We start from the raw sequence: 20,141 nt of genomic DNA, 5'->3' as shown, positions 1-20,141 counted from the left end.
GGCCTCGATAGACGACTTCTAATGGACTAAGATTCAAGCCAATGCGGATTTGATTTTAGAGGCTACCAAACTTTGAAAAAATAAATACACAAACTGTAATATTTAATTTCCTAGAATGGAGCATTTAATATGCTCCAGATTTCATCTTTTCCATGATAACCACTTCAATTTTTGAAGGAATAAGAATACAATTACAAATTGAGATGTTTATTTCTAAGAGAATTTGATAAACAAACCTTGAAGATTAGACATGTTGCCAAACCGAGGTGGAATCGGAGAGATTATTCACATTAAGATACAAATCACTGAGTTAACTCAGCTCAACAATCTCACCAGGTATCTCTCCACTCAGTGCATTGAAATGGAGGTACAAACTAGTCAAGCTCTTAAGCGCTCCTATGGCCGCCGGAATCTGGCCGAAAAGACCTTTTCCCTGAGGAGAAATATTAGCAACACGACCTTCCCCGTTGCAAACCACGCCTTCAAAAGAACCACCGCAAGGATCAGCGTTTGAATTCTAGGTGGTTAAGAAGTGATTGTGCGGGTCAATGGAGGTTTTGATTTGGAGTAGGAGTTGGAGTTCGGTAGTAGAGGAGAAGGATAAAGAGAGAAAAAAGGAGAGAGATATGAGGTGGAAGAGTAGAAGATGCATGTTTAAGTGGAAGGAAAGTGAAGATGCACACCGTTTATGCCACATCATAGGTCTGTTAGATTAGAGTATAATTACAAGTTTGTGGAAAGTTCAAAGATAGTTTTGTGAGTTTATTTGATATAAGGGCATATCTATTTGTCCGTGATAATACATGGGCTAATATGTGTATTAACCCTAAAATAAAAAACAAAAAGTTATCACAAAGTTATCAATAGAAGTATACTATCGCTTAATGGCTACCTAAAATGGTTAGTTTATCTAATAATAAAGTTTAACATGAACTTTCGTTTCCTATCCCACTTCATTTGTGACAACCGGTATACATTTATATCATTTACAACGTTATTTCCATGAATAAACATATTAAATTGTCACATTCTCAAAAGAATGTTTTTTTTATAACTTCATTCAACCCCATATATTTCATCATAGGTACCATTAAAAGATATGCTTACAAAGCCCTTAAACTCTAATCAAATGTGGTCAAGTTTAAGCAAATTGGGATTGATGCAACTCCCATCCACAACTTGAGAGGGAGTATTGGAAATTCAGCAAATTGTCACAATATGCAAGAAGCTCGTTATATAATCATAAGTTAGTTATGAGATGATACACAAAGTTTAATTTTACTTCGTGGATATATAAAAGTCAGATTATACTCTAATTTTATTCATATGAAACAAATCACACATCATTTTCCACATTACACAATTTTCATGGAGTTTTTAAAGTTTTTTTTTTTTTTTTTTGACAACGATGCTCGAACCTGTGTTGTTTCTCCTTAGGTCCGTCACTAATCATGTTTAACCATAATTTTACTTATAACCAAACATTCCCTACTTATGACCAAGTCAACATAATTAACAATTTTCACTGACATTGTTTTCAGCTTCTTCTCCCATTTCATATTTGTCAAACTTTGTTATTAGCTACACAAATATTAATTATATTTAATCACTACCTTCCAATTCAAAATATCAATTTTAAATTCATAAAAATAAATAAATTTTAATTGCCAAATTAGACAGAATAAGACACCAGCCAGCTTAACCGGCTAGACGGCTATATATAAACCCAGAACAGAGTTTAGGGTCTGCTTCTACTATGCCAAACTTACAAAAACCCACCCACACTTTAGCTGTTAAATACTACTTAATTAATATCTAGTTAAGCCTTAAAAATATCATAATTATTAGATCAGGTGCGTACTTGAGCCGTACGCACACGGCGCGTGGAAGATATTTTGTCTTTTTGTCATCCTTGACTTTGGGGTTCCTCCTGCCACAGAGGCAAGTGTGAGTCACGTATTGACCTGGTTGCAGGGCATCGTGTTTCTGACTCCATTTTCTGATTGTGTTTTCGGAGACTTGTTAAAACTCAATTTGGGTCAGATTCCTCACTGTTGACTAAACAAATTCAAAACCTTAGAAAAATTTACATGGAAAATTATATTTTTTTCCCTCCCTCCCCAAGTAAGCGAAGAAGTAACCGATGATTTTCTCCTTATGGCGGAGCTACCACCAGTGATAAGATTGTTGTGATTCTTTCTCATGAAGCTTTCACTTTCCTATCGCTCAAATGCCTTTTTTGAAAAAAACCGTTTACTCTTCTTCCTCTACGCCTTCTTCTCCTTCCTTTTGTGCAACACAAACCTCTACTAATGTTGCTGACTCTCTCTCTGATCGCCGGAAGCTCACTCGCCAAAGGAAGCTCCGGCACGTCACTCATCGAGATATCGGATTGCACTTCACTGATCCCTTCAATTCGCCTCATGATTCACCCGGTTCTGCTACGAAGCAGCCCTCTTCTTCTAATCCTTGGTTTTCTTCGGCCGTGCCGCAACCGTTGCCTCTCCCTGAAACGCCGTTGACTAAGAGACCCGAGTCATCCGGCTGGAATTTCGGGCAGCCTCTTCTAGGATCACCTGACGAATTGAGAAGGTAATATGATCCTCTTATCTTTCGCTGCTCAATCTGTAGGAGTAGGAGTAGGAGTATCAACATTTTAGCTATCCTAACGAGAATGCTAAAATTTCGTTATCCACCTGATTGAATATTAATTAAATTGGAATGAAGTTAATTTAATTAAGTTTTTTCAACCGGTAATCGGATTTCATGCGGGCAATTAATTAATATATCTATTAAGTTAAACTTGTTCAATCACACAATTCTCTAATTCTTTTCTGTATGGTGTATACTGCCAGTGCCTCGAATTCTAAAATAAGTGATGGATCGTTTATACAGATTCACACTAATTTGTATAGGCTCTATGTTGATCTGGCTTTGTGATTTGTTATACGGAGTTTCAGGAATAGTGCAGATCATGTTGTCCCAAAATCTGCCTCGTGTTCAAGCAAGTGTCATTGTAGGCTATATCAAGATGAGAGTACTAATTCAGGTTCAAGACTGAAGATTGCAGTAAGAAGTGCTCCAACAACTCCTGCAGTTAGTCCACGAAGATCAAATCGAGGGGACCTCTCTCCTACTAATTCCAAAGATTCAGCTAAATATTTAAGCAAGTATACTAACGGGCAATCTCTTTATGTAAATATTGAATCTGTTAGTTCCAAGTTGAGTCATATTGGTTCTCCCAGGAGTGCTCCAACGAGTGGTCTCTCCAGTCCTGCTGTCAGCCCTCAAAGGTCAAAAACAGCAGACTTTTTACCATATTTTATGGCTTCACAGGCATCTCCGATTGGGTTAGATTTGGATGCCCTAGATTTAGGTAGGGTTGCTGGTCGAACTTCACAAGTGTCGCCTGTGAAAACTGTGCATACTCCAAATCGTTCTCCGTTTCATTGTCAATCATTGCAAATTCCATGCCCTAGCCCCAGCCCCAAAAATTACAATAAATTTTCGTTTACATCCCACAATAAATTGCCTCCAGGAAGTTCTAAGGAATGGCCTGAAAGTAATAATAGTCCACACCCATTACCTCTCCCTCCTAGAGCTACGCCACCACTATCATCTATGCCATTGCCACCACTGGTTCTCCATCACACAACAGAGAATCCAAATGTATCATTGAGGAAACCTCAGTGGCAGAAAGGAAAATTTATTGGACGAGGTACATATGGAACTGTGTATGTTGGAACCAACAGGTACGCATGCATTCTGAAAATTTGGTACTTTTTATCTTCTTCAATTCTTCAGCATTAAATAGTACTTTGTTGTTGCATTTGTCAGAGAAACTGGAGCTTTGTGTGCTATCAAGGAAGTCGATATCATCCCTGATGATCCCAAATCTACTGAATGCATAAAGCAACTGGAGCAGGTATATTCAAAGAGTCCCTTAAAACTTATTTATTAGGCATTTGTCTTATTGTGTGGTAACCTAGAGTCAAAGACATGAAGTTTTATGCCCAACTATTTGCGTTTTACTTGTCTATAAAAATCCTTCATGTAGGGCTTTTTATAAATTTTGAAAGTGGTTGCGGGTAAAGTTTACTCCAATCCAACCTTATCTTATATAGAGTGAACATTAGTTGGTTCTTTTACTGTGGCACTGAAAAGAGTTGCAGGGGGATTGTAAATCATGGGCTTGTGGTTTGTCTCTGTTGCGACATAAAGATCTTTGTGATTGATTCTGGTTCTTGATACATCATTAAGAAAGCTAGAAGAGTATATTTTTCCTTTCTGAGGAAAAGAGTTATACTGTTCTCGAGCATTGCAATTTGACACTCGTTATAATTTCATCAATTTGAATGATCCTTCATAGTTCTAGTTCATGTTCTCTCAGCCGTCTTAACTACGGAAGCAAATATGAATTGCACTGACTGGAAATTAAACTGATACAAGTATGAATTATTTTTATTGTGTTGTTTGTGTAGGAAATCAGACTTCTCCGACATCTAGAGCATCCAAATATAGTGCAGTATTACGGCAGTGAGATAGTAAGTTTAGCTCTTTTCATTGTATGCCTTTTGCATATTAGCTTTTGCAAGTTTGATTAGATTAACAAAACACTGAATTTTGTTCAGGTTGATGATCACTTTTACATATATTTGGAGTACATTTATCCTGGATCAATCAGCAGATATGTACAGGAACATTGTGGAGTTATGACAGAATCTATAGTCCGTAATTTCACTCGCCATATTCTCTCCGGATTGGCTTATTTGCATAGCAAAAAGACTATCCACAGGTAATTGATGTATATGGGAAATTAAAAGAGCAACTCTCTACTTTAACAAGCTGTTGTCTTCTTAGGCAGAATAATAAAATATCATTTGTTCAAATAAGTGATGCACAAGTTCTGTATTGTAAAATTGAGTACGATTATTGTTTGTTGTGCATAAGTAGAAAGTTACTTCTTGTACTTCACGCCATTCCAAATGGACAGCTTTATGTGGAAGCTTGATGCACCTTTTTTTTTTTTGAAATAATAAGCTTGATGCGCTTGATGAGGGAAAACCGACTAAGGTGGTTGGGCCATGTAAGATGAAGAGCGTTTGATGCGCCGGTTAGGAGGACTGAAGAGTGGCAAAGGGATGTAATGGTGAGGGGTAGGGGAAGACCTAAGCAAACTTGGAAGAGGGTGATCGAGAGTGATATGAGTTTATTGGGGATTGATGAAAATATGGTAGTGGATAGGACGGAGTGGAGGGAGAGAATTTATGTCGCTGACACGACTTGATTTCACGGTTTTGTGTGATGGTTCATGTTAGCCGGCCCCGAATCATTTCGGGACTAAGGCTTTGTTGTAATAAGCTTGATTGATTAAATCGAAGTAGTAGTATACAATCCAAAAAAGGAGAGGACAACCACTCCCCAAGACTTGACTCAGAACCTGATGCTCTAGTAAGAGAATCAGCAACATGATTTGCATATCTGTTTAACAAATAAATTGTCAAAGATCAAAGAGCTAGCTAAATCTGAAAAATAACCAAAAATAAGTTTGATGCATTTATTTGTCACAAAGCCTAAGCATTTTCCAGCAATATGGAATCTTAATGATTCAGAGATTTGCATTCCGCAGGGACATTAAAGGAGCCAATCTTCTCGTTGATTCATCAGGGGTAGTTAAGCTGGCAGATTTTGGAATGGCAAAGCACGTGAGTGTTAAATACCTTTGAACACGTTTGATAATTATAGAAAATATTCAGTACTGTCTTTCCTGTGCATCTTCATTTTACCATTTACCTTCTGTTGATGTGCAGCTCACTGGACTATCGTACGAGTTGTCTTTGAAAGGAAGTCCACACTGGATGGCTCCAGAGGTACATGTTAAGATATTTGAGATCTACTAATGGCATAATGCTAGATATTCTTTAATATGGTTATATGTTTGCAGGTCATAAAAGCTGTGATGCAGAAAGATGCAAATCCAGATCTTGCTTTGGCTGTTGATATATGGAGTTTGGGTTGCACCATCATTGAGATGTTCACTGGTAAACCTCCATGGGGTGAGATCCAAGGGGTGAGTTCAAGATTTGATCTATACTCATTTATTGTACCCTAAGAAAGTTTCCAAATGCCTGCTGTTTAGAGTGCTCATTTTCAGTTCAATATTTAGGTAAGATATTAAAATAACAAGAAAGTTTACTTAAGTAAATTTTCTCTTACCATTATATTACCATCATTTCAAATTATTCTCATAAGGAATGAATTACAATTACAACTTCTGTATTTTATTTTTTATTTCTTTTTGAGTCTATAAGCTGCATTCCTAGCATGCATTGTGGATTTAAGATTAAGAGCATCTGCTTGAGGGCTACAGAAGGTGAGAAATCTGTTGTCGAGAACAATGCCTGCCTACCTGATGTGTACTTCTTGTCAAACTGCCTCAATCAAACAAAAATCTTAATATCATTTTATGAAAGCTGTTTTTCTGAAACGATTCTACCCTCCAGAATTATAAACTCAGTATAGAAGGGAAGGATACTTGAGAAAACTGCTAAGGTTTTTAGATAACTCATTATTGCAAGTTTCCTAACATCCTATCAGCTCTTATTTTTAGGTCCTTCTATCTATTTGTTTTGGTACTTATGATAGAAAACATATTTCTTTTTGAAAAAATATAAGATATTTTTGTTTTCTGGCACATCATAGAAGTGTTAATTGGATGATGGATCCTGCTAGTAATTGTTGAGTTGAAAGGAAAAGAAAGGACTGTTCTCCACTGGCCAGGATTTGGCAAAAAGCATCTTTATGTTCGTGGAGTTATTAACTCATACTTCGTTTTCTCTATGTTGCCTAATACTATACGATGATTAATTGATTCGTATTATGTTTCCATGCTGGGCCTATCTTTGGATCCCTGCACATGTTTTCATTTTGAATACTATTACAATTCGTGAGCATGCATGTGTGTGGGTCTTTATACTCTCTATTTTTTAATTGTTCAATGTTATTCTGCACATCAGCCTCAAGCAATGTTCAAAGTGTTGAATAAATCTCCACCTATACCAGAAGCAATGTCTCCAGAGGCAAAAGATTTTCTCCACTGCTGCTTTCGAAGAAACCCTGCGCAGAGACCCTCAGCTAGTATGCTACTTGATCATCCTTTCATGCAAAATTCAAGTGAACGCAATATGTCAACCTGCAGGCAGGCATTATCAACTGTAAGCCTCACGGCACTAAACCTGATAGAAATGTCACAGTTTTTATTTATTTATTTCCAATTGATAAACTTTGTTATGATTTATTTACCCTGAGAATATACATGATCGTGTTCTGCTACATGTTTTCTGTTTGCAGGATAACTCACAAAGTTCAAGAGAATGTGCTGCAAAAAGCAATGATTTTATGCCTGTCTCACCGTGCACTCGGGTTATGAACGATAAACTGCGCAGCAACAGGTAATACAACTGCATGCATTTACATCTTTGTATGATCATCTGATCTAATTTTTGTGTTGCAATTATAATAATTTTATTTCTCTGGTTTTTTCCTCAGTGTAAGTCAGCAAAGGGGTGTATACACATTCAATTGTACTGGATCTTCCCATCATCGTTCTTACTCCCAACTTGAAGTGCTCCCTGCAGCACAACACGTTTACAGTCCGCGTAATTTCAGCTCTTCTTCAAATGTTCCCAGCAATATGCAGCTGGGGACTGTGAATAACCATCCTTTGGCGCTTTTAAGGAGTCATGGAAGGGAAGTTCCACACATCTAAAGTGTGATGGTCATTGTTTGATAAAAGCAAGTTCCTTTAAATGTACATCAAGTAGAAGAAGATAGTTAACAGAATTTATTGGAGATCCTGATGTTGCTGTTCAGGTTCACAGCTCATGAACCTCGAGGTTCCGGTTATCAATCGAGTTTATCTTGAAATTTCAGAGAGGGCATCTTAACTATTTAATTGTAAGTTTATTGGAATCAATGTTCTGGTCATTTGCATATTCATCATCATGGCTAGAGCTTTTTGTATAAATAGAAGGGGTTAGGGTCTTAAGATGATTCAAGGATGACAGGGAAGAAATAGATACAGATTATTTGTTAGAACTGAAGTGCTTTTGATGAACTTGTAAATATAGGAATCTGTAATTCTTTTGAAAATATGGGAATAATTTCTTGTTTATGGGAGATGGATTTTTTTTTAATTTTCTTTCTTTGATTGAATGCTTCGTTAAATTAGTTAAATATATATATTTTTTGGGTCTAAACCATCCAGTATCCTAGTTTGGCAGTCCAAACTAGTCCAGATTTGAGCCGGTAAAACACTCCACTAAATATTTTAATCACAGTTGTGATTTTATCTTCAGAATTCGAACACCCTGGACTGTGTATTTGGTGGCTTAGTTAAATATAATTTGATTGATAATGAAAAAGGTTACATTTTGTTAAAGTATAGCAAATTGGGCCATACCAGTGAAGTAGGCAGTCAAATATGTGGAGTCTGACCAGCAAGCCAACAAAAAGTTTGGGCCGACATTTTAACTGCAGAAGAACCTGGCGCGCAACAAAGAACATTTAAAAGCCCCAATTGAGTTCCCGCCTGTTCCTGTCCCTCTTCATCTTCAATTCTTGATTCTACAGCGCTAATCTGAACTAAAAACCAGAGACATCTTCCTCATTGAAAATCATAGCCACATGGAAGATGACGCCATTAAGTTACTCACAATCTCTGAGCTACTTCGCCTTGGACGACCTCACACGGCTACATCGTCTATCAACTCCGCCGCTCCCAGCTTTTCTGTCCTTTCTTCATCTTCCAATTCAGAATCAAGGCCCCATAAAAATTCTTCATCTGCTCCTACCTCTACCGACTCAAGCCCTAACCATAACGTCCTCCTTCCTTTGAGCCATCCGGCGATTCTCACCGGAACCTTAACTCTCCCACCTGAAACCCTAAAATGCCCAAATGGAAATTGTTTTCAGTTCTCCGATGGTTCATCCACCATTTGCTGCGATATTCTCGGTTTCTCTGTCAATGTTATTGGCAAGAAGATTCAGGTCCTTGCTTGGAATTTTATTCCTCTAAAACATTCTGCCGGAGGAGTTTTGGAGATTATCAAATGGAAGTTTTCAGTTTCGAGTACTAGTTCATTCACTCGATGTTCAAGTATGGATTCTATTCCTCTAGCTTCGTGTTCTTCTTCTCCTCTCGATAACAAAGATAAAGAAAAAGCACGTTACCGCGTTCACGGTCCGATCGATTCAATAAGCCCTGTTTCACTTGTTCCTTGTTCATTCGGTGCGACCAAATCTTGCAATCTCCGGGGGTTTATTGTACGAATTATGGCTTGTGAGTGTAAATTATGTAATTCTAAGGATTCCATTGCAGTTTTGCATAATTTAGGTCCAGGACGGATGCCTCATTCATTTACAAAGCCGTTGTTTATATATTTCCATGGTTCTTTTTCGAGCTGGCATCCTGTGATTTCCAAGATTGTAGGGAACGTTATCACACTGTTGGGGCTGAAAAGGAAGTTGATTTTTATAGGAAAAGAGCAGTCTCATTTGATGTTTGTAACCACGGGAAGTTCTGTTTTACATTTGCCGAGGTTAGCGAAGAAATTGTCACTATCTTGTAGAAATGTTATGGCGGGTAAAGGGGAATTGGGTGCTTATACTGGTACTATCAGCGGCGTTTACATGCAAGGAATGGTTTTTGAGCTGGACAAACGAGTATGGCTCTTACTAACGGATCACCTACTTGCAGCTCCACACAGTCTTAGGGTGGGCGCTGTTGTAAGTAAATTAATCTTCTTGCTTTTGCTCTTTGATTTTTTTCCTTAAACAATATGCTCTGAAGTCTGATCGTGTATTTTGGAAATGCCAAACGTGGGCTTGTTTTAGGTTTCTTTGAGGAATGTACATTTTGTAAATCCAAAATTCACTTGGACACAGATGCTAATACTTGGGTCTTGCTTCCAGACATGCATTACTGTAGAGTCGTTTTCTCCATTGGAAACTGGGTATGGCTGTTGATATTTCTACTATCATATGTTCTTTGCTTTCTTACCAAAAGTATCATGGCCATCTGGTATTCACCACAGAACTTGAGAGGTTAATGAAGTAGCTCAGAGTGGTATTAATCTTTGTGGCCTGCTAATCCCTAACTGCAATAGTCTTTCTGATGAATATGTCCCTTTATGTTGTATTAAAATACTAAAATGTAAGGAATCTATTCAATTTTGTGGGAACATATAACCAATGTATGCCTGCAGGCTTCATGTAGTATCAAGATCGCCAAGTCAGTTGGGGAAGTTTATTGAGTCTTTGACTTTTTCTGCAAGACTATGGTATGGAATTTTAAACATGCTTCAGCTTCTTGTAAATTGAATAGTTGCTTTGATTGAATAATGTTCTCAATGGTTTATTTATGATGATGGTTGGATTTCAGGGCATTACTTGTTATTTCATGTTTCCGGAAGAAGTTTGCCTCTTCTTTGTCTGAGAAAGAGATATTGGGATCAAAACATGTAATTTTCTTGTTTTATTTTTTGCTAATGTGTAAGAACTGGCATCCTGGAAACAGGTCCTTCTTTGCTCTGAAATTTTCATGTTTTTTCTTGACAATTTTGCCTTTATAGTTGTCTGCTAACTTGATGTGGATGTTTGCAAGTTGTAACCAGAGAGAAGGACTGGCTCAAGTGTTTACTAGATCACATTTACACTTATCAGTTATTCAAGCTCGGGTAAATTGGTAAAATTTTCACTGTTAGCAGAATTGATACAAGTGAATTTTTTGTATTTTCTTGCCATATTCTTAAACTGAGTCTTTTTTCAGCATGCAATACTTACAGAATTTTGCAAGCACGATTCATGTAGCTGTGGTGGGGAACCACTCTGTAGTTACCTTAAATTGGTGAGTTCTGCAATCATTGTTCTTTATATATGATATATTAACAATGGTTTTCTTCATCCCAGCAAAGGGCGCAATCTTCAATTTAGAATGATAAAGTGATTAGTACTTTGCTGACTCTTAGGTGGCACCTATCTCTACCATTCTCCATTTTTTGGAGGCTAGGTGGAGGAGAGAAATGTTGCAGCACAACCATTGTTATACAAAATGTCACAAAACTCAATCCAGTCTTCCATCATGTGAAGGAAGATCTCATAGTCAGTCATTGAAGAGAATTTTTCGGAGTGATGATATAGGTTTTTCTCTGCTTGGAAGTCTAAAGGCAGGTGGATTACCTTTCTTGTGGTATTTGAAATTTAAGATTCTCCATGCAAGCATTTCTGCTACTTTGTTCAAATGAATTATTTTAATTGATTCATTTCAGTACTTGCTCTCTGGTTACGAATTGATTAACTGTATGTTGTATTGTTTACACAGACTTCTTCATCTTCAGGAAGGTTGCAGTTAGTTGATGCAACAGGTAGCATTGATGTCATCGTACCTGATCTTCCATCTACTTGGAAATCCAATAGCATCTATGAGGTTATGTCCAATAGTGATTCTGGGACATCTGTTATCTTGTCCTAAGCAGTTTGAGTGCATAAATTTTTTATTCATCTCAAAACTATTATTTTTACGTGTTTGGAGCTGTTTTCTTTCAGGTTCTTAATTATAGTCTAATTGTGGAAGGAACACCTGAGATTGTGGGTCATCAAGGATTGCCTGGCTATGAAACACTGTCATGTAGGAATATATTTCATTGTCTCCCATGGGCAGGACAGGCAAATTTGACGATATATATGTGTTTTCAACTAAGCCATGCAAACTCCGGAAATCTGCCCTTTTACCCTTGTGTTTCCAGGACTTATGACTTTATGGAACTTCAAGATAATAAATTTCATCTAATTTGCATATCGCACAAATTCCCTATGCTACAGAAGGTAATTTCTGTTAAATGTTCATAGAAGGTGCTCTAAGTAATTTTATTTCTGTTAAGCCCTTCAATCCTAAAAAATTCTTCTAAAGGTTGGAATTATTCTTTCTTTCCCCTTCGGCAGATTGCTAATCATCCATATTGATACTTTATCTTTTCTATAGTTTCAAGGTGTACCAGTAATATCGGACAGGTCTACTGTGTTCGCCGAGGCCATTATCTTGCCCTGGGATCTTTTTCTTGCTGGGAAAGATGGAAATATGCTTCGACATAGGGATTCAGGGAACCAGTTCAATGAACAATCAACAGAATACCCCAGCAGAATTTACGAGGAACATCTGCCCAGTAAGAAGCGTAAAGTTGATAAGGTGTCATGTCCGACACTTGTTTCAGATTTGATGAATGGTTGCAACTACAGTTGCAGTGAAGCTGTTGCCTGCTCCAGTTCTTGTGAGGGATATGCTGAGGGCAAATGTGAGAACTTGAGCTCTCTTGAAATTCCATGTTTGGCCACTATTAGAACTGCTAATGGTCACAGCTTGCTTGGGTCAGGAAAACTTTGTCTCACTAATTACAAGCTAAACATTGGTAATTATGATAAATCAAGTGCTCAGAAGGTGTTGTTAGAATTCAACTCTGAAAACCTTTTCAAGTATCAGGTTTGTAGGCTTATATGTGTGTGTGGGTGTATGTTTGGTTACAATTTTATGGCAATGATGAATTACAGCTATTTTCTTGTTTTACTGACGATGGAGGCAAAGTATTTACTTGACAAATGAATAATTCCAGTTGTTGCAGATTGGCAGTTATTACATCATAATGCACAGTCAGGGAGAATCATTTTGTAGCATTAAGGATTATAATATTGCTACTGGTGCTAAAGTTTTTATCTCATCTGGAATGCATATGTGGAACCTTTCCTTCTCTTCTGAAGAGGAAGCCACATATAATGGATCAACACATGATTCTTCTCAGGATGACTCTTTTCTCAGCTGTAGAGAGAATCCGATAAAAGATAAAGTTGAAGTTCACCTGAGGTCCATGGGAAGTTCTCCAAAATCTAGTTCAGATGTGTGTCTTCATCTCTCTGCCAATGCTATGGTTTATTTGGAACTAAAGCTTAATGAAATCAAAGAAACTCTTTTGGAGGCACCTATGACACCAGAACAGAGTTATAACGATTTCCATGAAGTTTGTCTGGCAACATCTATGTCTGGTTTCTCTTCAGGATCACTTGATTTTTCTAACCTTTTTCCTGAGGGAAATTTAACGTCTGTTCAAGGAAGTGTGGTTGCAATTCACAGTTTTGATGGACATATTTCCAATGGTCATTTAAGCTGTGAAAAATTTGGTGACGTTCCTCAGATGAGATTCTTTCAGGAGAACAAGAGTTGTTCTTGTATCCATGTTCTGATAAATAATCAAATGGTAATTCCTTATCAGTTTATCTGTATGTGTGCATACATGGGCGTAAATAAGGAGTTGCCTATTTTTTTTATTTCCATCTACTTTTGTAATTTGAATAAATTATTCATATTGTAGCTATTTTTTTGATTTATTAGGCGAGCGTTTTTGGTTCTCTAAGTAACCATGCATATCTTGTTGGATTTGGGGCCAATGTGAACGCAACGTTTCATCGAGTTCTTGAATTGAGGTATTCATATAGTCCATCAAAGATATATTTCAGCTTTAATGTTAGAGTTCTACCATTTTTACATAATTAGGATGTATCATGTTGATGATATTGCTAATGCTACCTTGTTTTCTTATGTTAAATATCCAAGCATGCTACCTTATTATGATTTCTTAATATATGGTTGTAATCATCTGTCACTGTCATTTGTTGAGTTAATTTGCAATCTCGATACAGGATGGGAACATGCATTGCTATATTTTTCATATGAAGAAAATGTTGCTTTCTGAATTTGTATAGAAATGTGGTGCTGTATGATTATAGAATTTGAATGTTGCTGATATCATCAGTTCTACTGCATTTAAGTTTGCGGTAATGGGCTCAAGTTAAATGCTTATGGAGCATATACAATTTGAACTAACATCAGATGCTAATGGATGGCAACAGTATGGTATTGTCCTTTCCACAGTCTACATCTCATTGGTTGAAGCTTGGGAATTATATTTTGGAGGTGCTGGATCCGAGAACATCAAATAGGCCAAACCTCCCACTGGAACAGTAAAAATTACAGATAAGAGCAAAATCCATTTTTTATGGGTGGCCCTGCTGTATTCTTATGGTTTACAAATATATGATTATTTTTTATTTATTTGGGTTTGAGAGTGTTCATGGAGGGTATGGCTTTGGAGATAAGAATGAAGCAGGAAATGATATTTTGGAATTCGCATCAGCCTATGACTTGAGTATCATGAACACATGGTTTATGAAGAGAACATCCCACTTAGTGACTTATCGGAGTGGCGGTAATGCGAGCCAAATTGACTTCTTCTTAGTAAGGAGTGCTTGGAGAAAGAGTTATATTGATTGTAAGGTGATCCCTGGTGAGAGTACGACAACCCAACATAGAGTAGTGGTGCTAGATTTTCGAAGTAGGAAATGTATAAGAAAACAAACACCTCAAGTAGAGACTAAGATTAAGTGGTGGAAATTGCAAGGGGAGAATCAACAAAAATTTGTGGATGAGATGACCAAAAAAGATATTTGGACTTGCAATATGGATTCAGATATAGATTCGATATGGAATAAGATGGAGCATAGTATAAGGGAAGTAGCGAAGGAAGTTGTAGGGGAATCTAAAGGTAGCATGCCACCGGGTAAGGACACATCTTGGTGGACAGAAGAAGTACGACAAGCAGTAAAGAGTAAGAGAGAATCCTATAAACTATTGGGGAAATGTAGGAGTGACGAGAACTACGAAAAATACAAAGAGGCTAAAAGGGAAGTAAAGAAGGTCATACGAGATGCTAGAGCAAAGGTGAATCGGGATCTGTATACAAGATTGGATACGAAAGAAGGGGAAAGAGACATATATAGAATTGCTCGGATGAGAGATAGGAAGACGCGAGATCTCGGAAAAGTTAAATGTGTGAAGGATGTGGACCAGAAAGTCCTAGTTGGAGATAAGGATATCAAGGAACGATGGAGGTCCTATTTTGATGACTTATTTAATGGAGATCGCCAACAAGATGTTGGAGATATAAGTATCCATCACGATATGATAAATCATGAATGCCTGCGGAGAATTCAAAAGGGTGAAGTCAAAATGACATTAAGTAAGATGAAGTTGAAGAAAGCAGTAGGACCTGATGGCATCCCTATTGAGATTTGGAGATGTTTGGGAGAAAGAGGAATCGAATGGTTGACGACGTTCTTCAACAAAATTTGGAGAAACAATAAGATGCCATCAGAATGGAGGAAAAGTACCTTAATCCCTTTGTATAAGAACAAAGGCGATGTCCAAGATTGTGCCAACTATCGGGGAATCAAATTAATGAGTCACACTATGAAACTTTGGGAGCGAGTGATTGAACAAAGGCTAAGGAGGACGGTGAAGATCTCGGAAAACCAGTTTGGCTTTATGCCGGGAAGATCAACTATGGAAGCCATCCATCTAATGAGACAATTAATGGAGCACTATCGAAATAAGAAGAAAGACTTGCATATGGTTTTCATTGACTTGGAGAAAGCATATGATAAGGTACCAAGGGAAGTACTTTGGTGGGCCTTGACAAGGAAAGGCATTTCGCGGAAATATATTGACATCATAAAGGACATGTATGAGGGAGTATGCACGAGTGTACGTACTAGTGTTGGGAAGACTGAAGAGTTTCCTATTACGATTGGAGTGCATCAAGGTTCCGCACTAAGCCCATTTCTTTTTGCCATCGTTATGGATGAACTAACAAGTTCACTTCAAGATGGTATACCATGGTGCATGCTGTTTGCAGATGATATTGTGTTGGTTGATGAGACGAAAGGAGTGGAGATGAAGTTGGAACTATGGAGGCAAACTCTAGAATCTAGAGGCTTTAAGTTGAGTCGAAGTAAGACAGAATATTTGGAGTGTAAGTTTAGCGGCCGTAGGAGTAGGGAGGTAGGGACAATCACCCTAGATGGGAGAGTTGTTCAGGCCTCGGATTGCTTCCGGTATTTAGGATCTATTATCCAAACGGATGGAGAAGTAGATGGAGATGTTGCTCATAGGATTAAAGCTGGTTGGTCGAAGTGGAAGAGTGCTACGGGTTTCCTTTGTGATCCCGGCATGCCTAATAGATTGAAGGGAAAATTCTACCGGACGGCAATTAGACCAGCATTGTTATATGGTACGGAGTGTTGGGCAGTGAAACACTGCCACATCCATAAGATGTCGGTGGCGGAGATGCGTATGTTGAGATGGATGTGTGGTCACACGAGAAAGGACCGGGTGCGTAATGAAATAATTAGGACAAAAGTAGGGGTCACATCTATTGAGAATAAAATGAGAGAAAACCGACTAAGGTGGTTTGGCCATGTGAGACGTAGAGCGCTTGATGCGCCGGTTAGGAGAACCGAAGAGTGGCAAAGGGATGTAGTGGTGAGGGGAAGGGGAAGACCTAAGCAAACTTGGAGGAGGGTGATCGAGAGTGATATGAGTTTATTGGGAATTGAGGAAAATATGGTAGTGGATAGGACGGAGTGGAGGGAGCGAATCTGTGTCGCTGACACGACTTGATTTTCACGGTTTTATATGATGGTTCATGTTAGCCGACCCCGAATCATTTCGGGACTAAGGCTTTGTTGTTGTTGTTGTTGTATTTGGGTCAGAATGTTGACTGTACACCCTCAGTAGAGTTCTACTCTTGCATTCTGATATTTACTGGGTACTCTTTCTATTTATCCCAGTATATGTTGCTGACTGTTTTCTTTATTGAATATTGTCGGATATAAATATGAATTGGGCCTTTAACTATCAGCTTAAGCTTTTAGTTCAATTGGTTCCATGACATGGGATCAGAGCCTCTATCACCAAGTGATCAAGGGTTCGATTCCTAGCAACCCCATTTGTTGATTTAATTTCAAAATATGGTACGATGGGCATGTGTTCTACACGCATCAACCTAGTAAATTTCGTTCAATTGGTTCCTTGACAAATATCAGCACTTGCATTCCAGCTAACAATCTTTACTGCCTACAGAAACTGCTCCTGAGTTAATTCCTTTATGGTCTTCTGCACTGGTGTAGCATGCACTGATATGGGCCTTTTCTGTTTTCCAGAGGAACAAATAAATTTAAGCTGACGCCGGTGTCATTTATTGTTTTAAACTCCATAAGGATTGTGGATGAACCTACTGTTGAGAAATCTTCTGATATCCAGCCTAGCTTATATATTTCATCTGCTTCCTCATTGAACGGTGTTTCTTCTGGTATGATTTCTGAATTTCAATGCAAGGATTGCAAGCCTATGCAGGTTACTGGCAGGGTAAGTTATCGATCAAGTTGCAAACTTGTAAGCTGGTTGAATATGGATATTTCTTTTCCATGCTAGTTTACTCTATAGTATAAGCACATCTAATTAGCTTGAACATGATTGTGACTGCAATTTACCTTTTTTCTGGTTATGATAGATTGTTGCTGTTCACATCTTGGTTCTGGAGAAGAATAGAAAATATAATAATCTAAATTCAGAAACCAAGTCCAAGCAAGACTTTGTGGACATTCCAGTGATGGGTTTTGTGTTGGGTAAGTTTTCTTCCATTTGAAGCATGCGCATATCAGATAGAACATGGGGGATAGGAATTAGGATTGTTGCCGTACCAGATTTGTACTTCATGCTTCCCAAAATTCCCTACTGGTTCTGTAAATATGTTCCTCGTTCTTTACACGTCTCTCTAAATATATAGAGACGGGTCGATTTAGCAGTGTTATAAAATGGCTTCCTATCACAGTTGTTAGATTTCTCTTTTTCATTCAATGCCAAATAGTCTACATTGGATATGCATTAATGCATTACTGAATGATGTCATATCACATGGCACACTGGTTCCTGAAAAAGTGATGATTTTATTGCCACTAAACTAGGATTATTTGATGATTGCTGCTTGATTAACTATTCACGAAGAAAAAGAACTTTGAAGGAATGTTAATTGTCATGAATGTTAAAGAAATCAGTGCTGATATAGATGTTGAATGTTGAGACGATTGTCAAAGTTAACTCTGAAGATTGTATGATGATTCTGTTTGTTGGGTTCTTGTGGAGTTTGGTACTTCATGGTATAATTTTTTTTTTATCTTGATTAGAAGTCATTGTGCTGCTTAACTTGATCTTTGAGTTGCTGGATTTACCTAGTATATTCATACACTATTTGGCTTCCTGATGTTGTACTGTCTCTATTATTTTTCTCCTTATTGCCTGTGTAGATGACGGATCATCCATGTGTTGTTGCTGGGCAAATGCTGAAAGCGCAGCAACTTTGCTAAGGCTGCATGATGAACTTCCTGCAAGAGCTTTTGGAAGCAGTGGCTGCAAATTGAAGTGTGTTGGGATAGAAAAGGGTTGCTGGAAAAGCACAATGTTTCATCTTGAAAGAATTCTGAGGAAACATGACAAAATTATTTTGAGAAACACTGGTTTAATACTAGATTCTCCTTGTCAAGATCTTACTGTGTCTGTCAGCTCGGATGATTTCCTCAGCATCTCAGATGAGAATCTCCTGAAATTCATTATCTCGAATGCTTGTGTCGGCACACTTTGGGTGAGTTCATACAGAATTATTCTTTGAGAAAAATTACCACTCCAGGCTTTTGAAAGTACTGAAAATATTGTTTGGACATCAACTCATGCAGAAGTACAACATAAGTCTTTAATGCCATTGAATTTGCATCTACCAGCTATTTATAGTGGAAGCTCTTTTCAAGAACTTGAAAATGAAATGAGTTTAACTTTTGTATACTCTGCGCATCATTGTGATATGGAACTGATACTGTATCACAATTGTTTTTTCATCTGCAGACTGTTGTTGCTAGTGTAATGGATTCAATTGCTGTTGACAAGTTGGAGAAAGAACACTTTATTCAAATGGAAACAACTGCTTGTCCCATGCAGAATATATGGGCTACAGAAGTTCGATACGTTAATATCCTCACAGAGGCCAGGAACACGATTCAAGAACTGCTAGACAAGTGATTCTTCATACTAATTTTTTTAGCATGAATGTTTCTTATCTCAAGGGCTTAAAAGAAACTATCTTTCCCAACACAATGTGTGTGCTGGAAGTGGTGGCAACTGCTGTTGTGCTGCCTACCTTCCAGACCCCTAAAATCTTGCGAAGACGGGGTTCTACACTCTTTAAAACAAATGTAAGTATTAGTATCAACACAATGTTCCATTAGGAACTTGCATAGATACACAATACAGCATGCTCGAGATAACACCACAGGGATGTGTATTATGTATTAGTTATTATTTTGGCACTAAACGTAGCTGATTTTGAGGGTTAACCAACTTTCGATATTTGTTTTGTTGGAACTAAGGCGTAGCTTGATATGACCTGAGTCTACCATTCAACTTTACAACCAGTTCATATAGAATGTACATTCATTTAGATTATATATTTTCTTTGGCTCTTTTTCAGCAGAGAGCCTGTCTTACTTTAATTAGATTTTATTTAAAGTGTCATCCTTCCCAATTAGGCTTCATTATAGATTATTGAAAACCATGAAAACCATGAATCCTGGACCATAGTATTAATTTCCTGCATACATTTTATTGCCGGCACGATTCCCATCGCGTCGACACCATTATCATGATGAGTTTGAATTTCTGAGTTGAAGCAGTTTACAGGTTAAGATACATATTTGTGGTTGCAAAAGGAAGTAGGGAAACATGACAAAAAATGTACCAGTGAATAATAATAATTGGGTTGGCAGAAAGTAGGGTATGAGAGTAGGGGGGTGGGGTGGGGGTGAAATGTTGCTATCAAAGTAAAGTTGGCATTGGGATGGTGTGAAATGATAAAGGAAAGAGACTCATTTTCAACGACACCTTTATTTTTCTGATGAGATTGCACCAACCGATAAGTAATTGCCATATAAATTATAATCCATTGGTACGTGACCATTTATCCTATGTTTAATATTTTGTCTTTCTCTGTTTCAAATTATTGTTAAGTGATCATGTGTTATCTAATTTGAGTTTGTAGGTAGGAGTCGAATACTACGTTATTAAGAGAGGCAGGTAAGGAATCTCAAGTCTGTGTGCTAACTTAATCACGTGAAATTAACCTACTATAAGTAGATACATAGAGGACTTTATG

At 37.7% G+C, this 20,141-nt stretch overlaps 2 protein-coding genes across 8 annotated transcripts; both read left to right on the top strand.

The window, feature by feature from the left end:
• Positions 1–1,967: 1,967 nt before the first annotated feature.
• On the top strand, positions 1,968–8,195 carry LOC136235557 (mitogen-activated protein kinase kinase kinase 5-like). 2 transcript variants are annotated; one of them, XM_066025291.1, is made up of 11 exons: positions 1,968–2,592; positions 2,955–3,752; positions 3,838–3,925; positions 4,482–4,544; positions 4,632–4,795; positions 5,630–5,705; positions 5,811–5,870; positions 5,945–6,070; positions 7,017–7,214; positions 7,351–7,451; positions 7,549–8,195. In XM_066025291.1, the coding sequence occupies exons 1-11, from the start codon at positions 2,231–2,233 to the stop codon at positions 7,766–7,768; spliced, it is 2,256 nt and encodes a 751-aa protein (XP_065881363.1). In that variant the 5' UTR covers positions 1,968–2,230; the 3' UTR covers positions 7,769–8,195. The 2 variants fall into 2 exon arrangements, with proteins under 2 accessions (XP_065881363.1, XP_065881364.1); XM_066025292.1 differs by having other exon boundaries at positions 1,973–2,592; positions 2,961–3,752.
• Positions 8,196–8,532: 337 nt separating this feature from the next.
• On the top strand, positions 8,533–19,435 carry LOC136200642 (CST complex subunit CTC1). Of its 6 annotated transcripts, none has more exons than XM_065991065.1 (16): positions 8,536–9,786; positions 9,895–10,013; positions 10,266–10,340; positions 10,442–10,520; positions 10,674–10,736; positions 10,829–10,906; positions 11,028–11,225; positions 11,381–11,485; positions 11,605–11,883; positions 12,041–12,535; positions 12,666–13,304; positions 13,439–13,530; positions 17,104–17,308; positions 17,454–17,568; positions 18,247–18,581; positions 18,839–19,435. In XM_065991065.1, the coding sequence occupies exons 1-16, from the start codon at positions 8,686–8,688 to the stop codon at positions 19,010–19,012; spliced, it is 4,152 nt and encodes a 1,383-aa protein (XP_065847137.1). In that variant the 5' UTR covers positions 8,536–8,685; the 3' UTR covers positions 19,013–19,435. The 6 variants fall into 6 exon arrangements, with proteins under 6 accessions (XP_065847139.1, XP_065847138.1, XP_065847137.1 ...); XM_065991063.1 differs by having other exon boundaries at positions 10,632–10,736; positions 12,675–13,304; XM_065991062.1 differs by having other exon boundaries at positions 10,632–10,736.
• Positions 19,436–20,141: the final 706 nt, after the last annotated feature.

Source organism: Euphorbia lathyris, chromosome 7 (genome assembly GCF_963576675.1).
Source record: "Euphorbia lathyris chromosome 7, ddEupLath1.1, whole genome shotgun sequence".
Classification (NCBI taxonomy): domain Eukaryota; kingdom Viridiplantae; phylum Streptophyta; class Magnoliopsida; order Malpighiales; family Euphorbiaceae; genus Euphorbia; species Euphorbia lathyris.
This window is presented reverse-complemented; position numbering and strand designations above follow the sequence as displayed.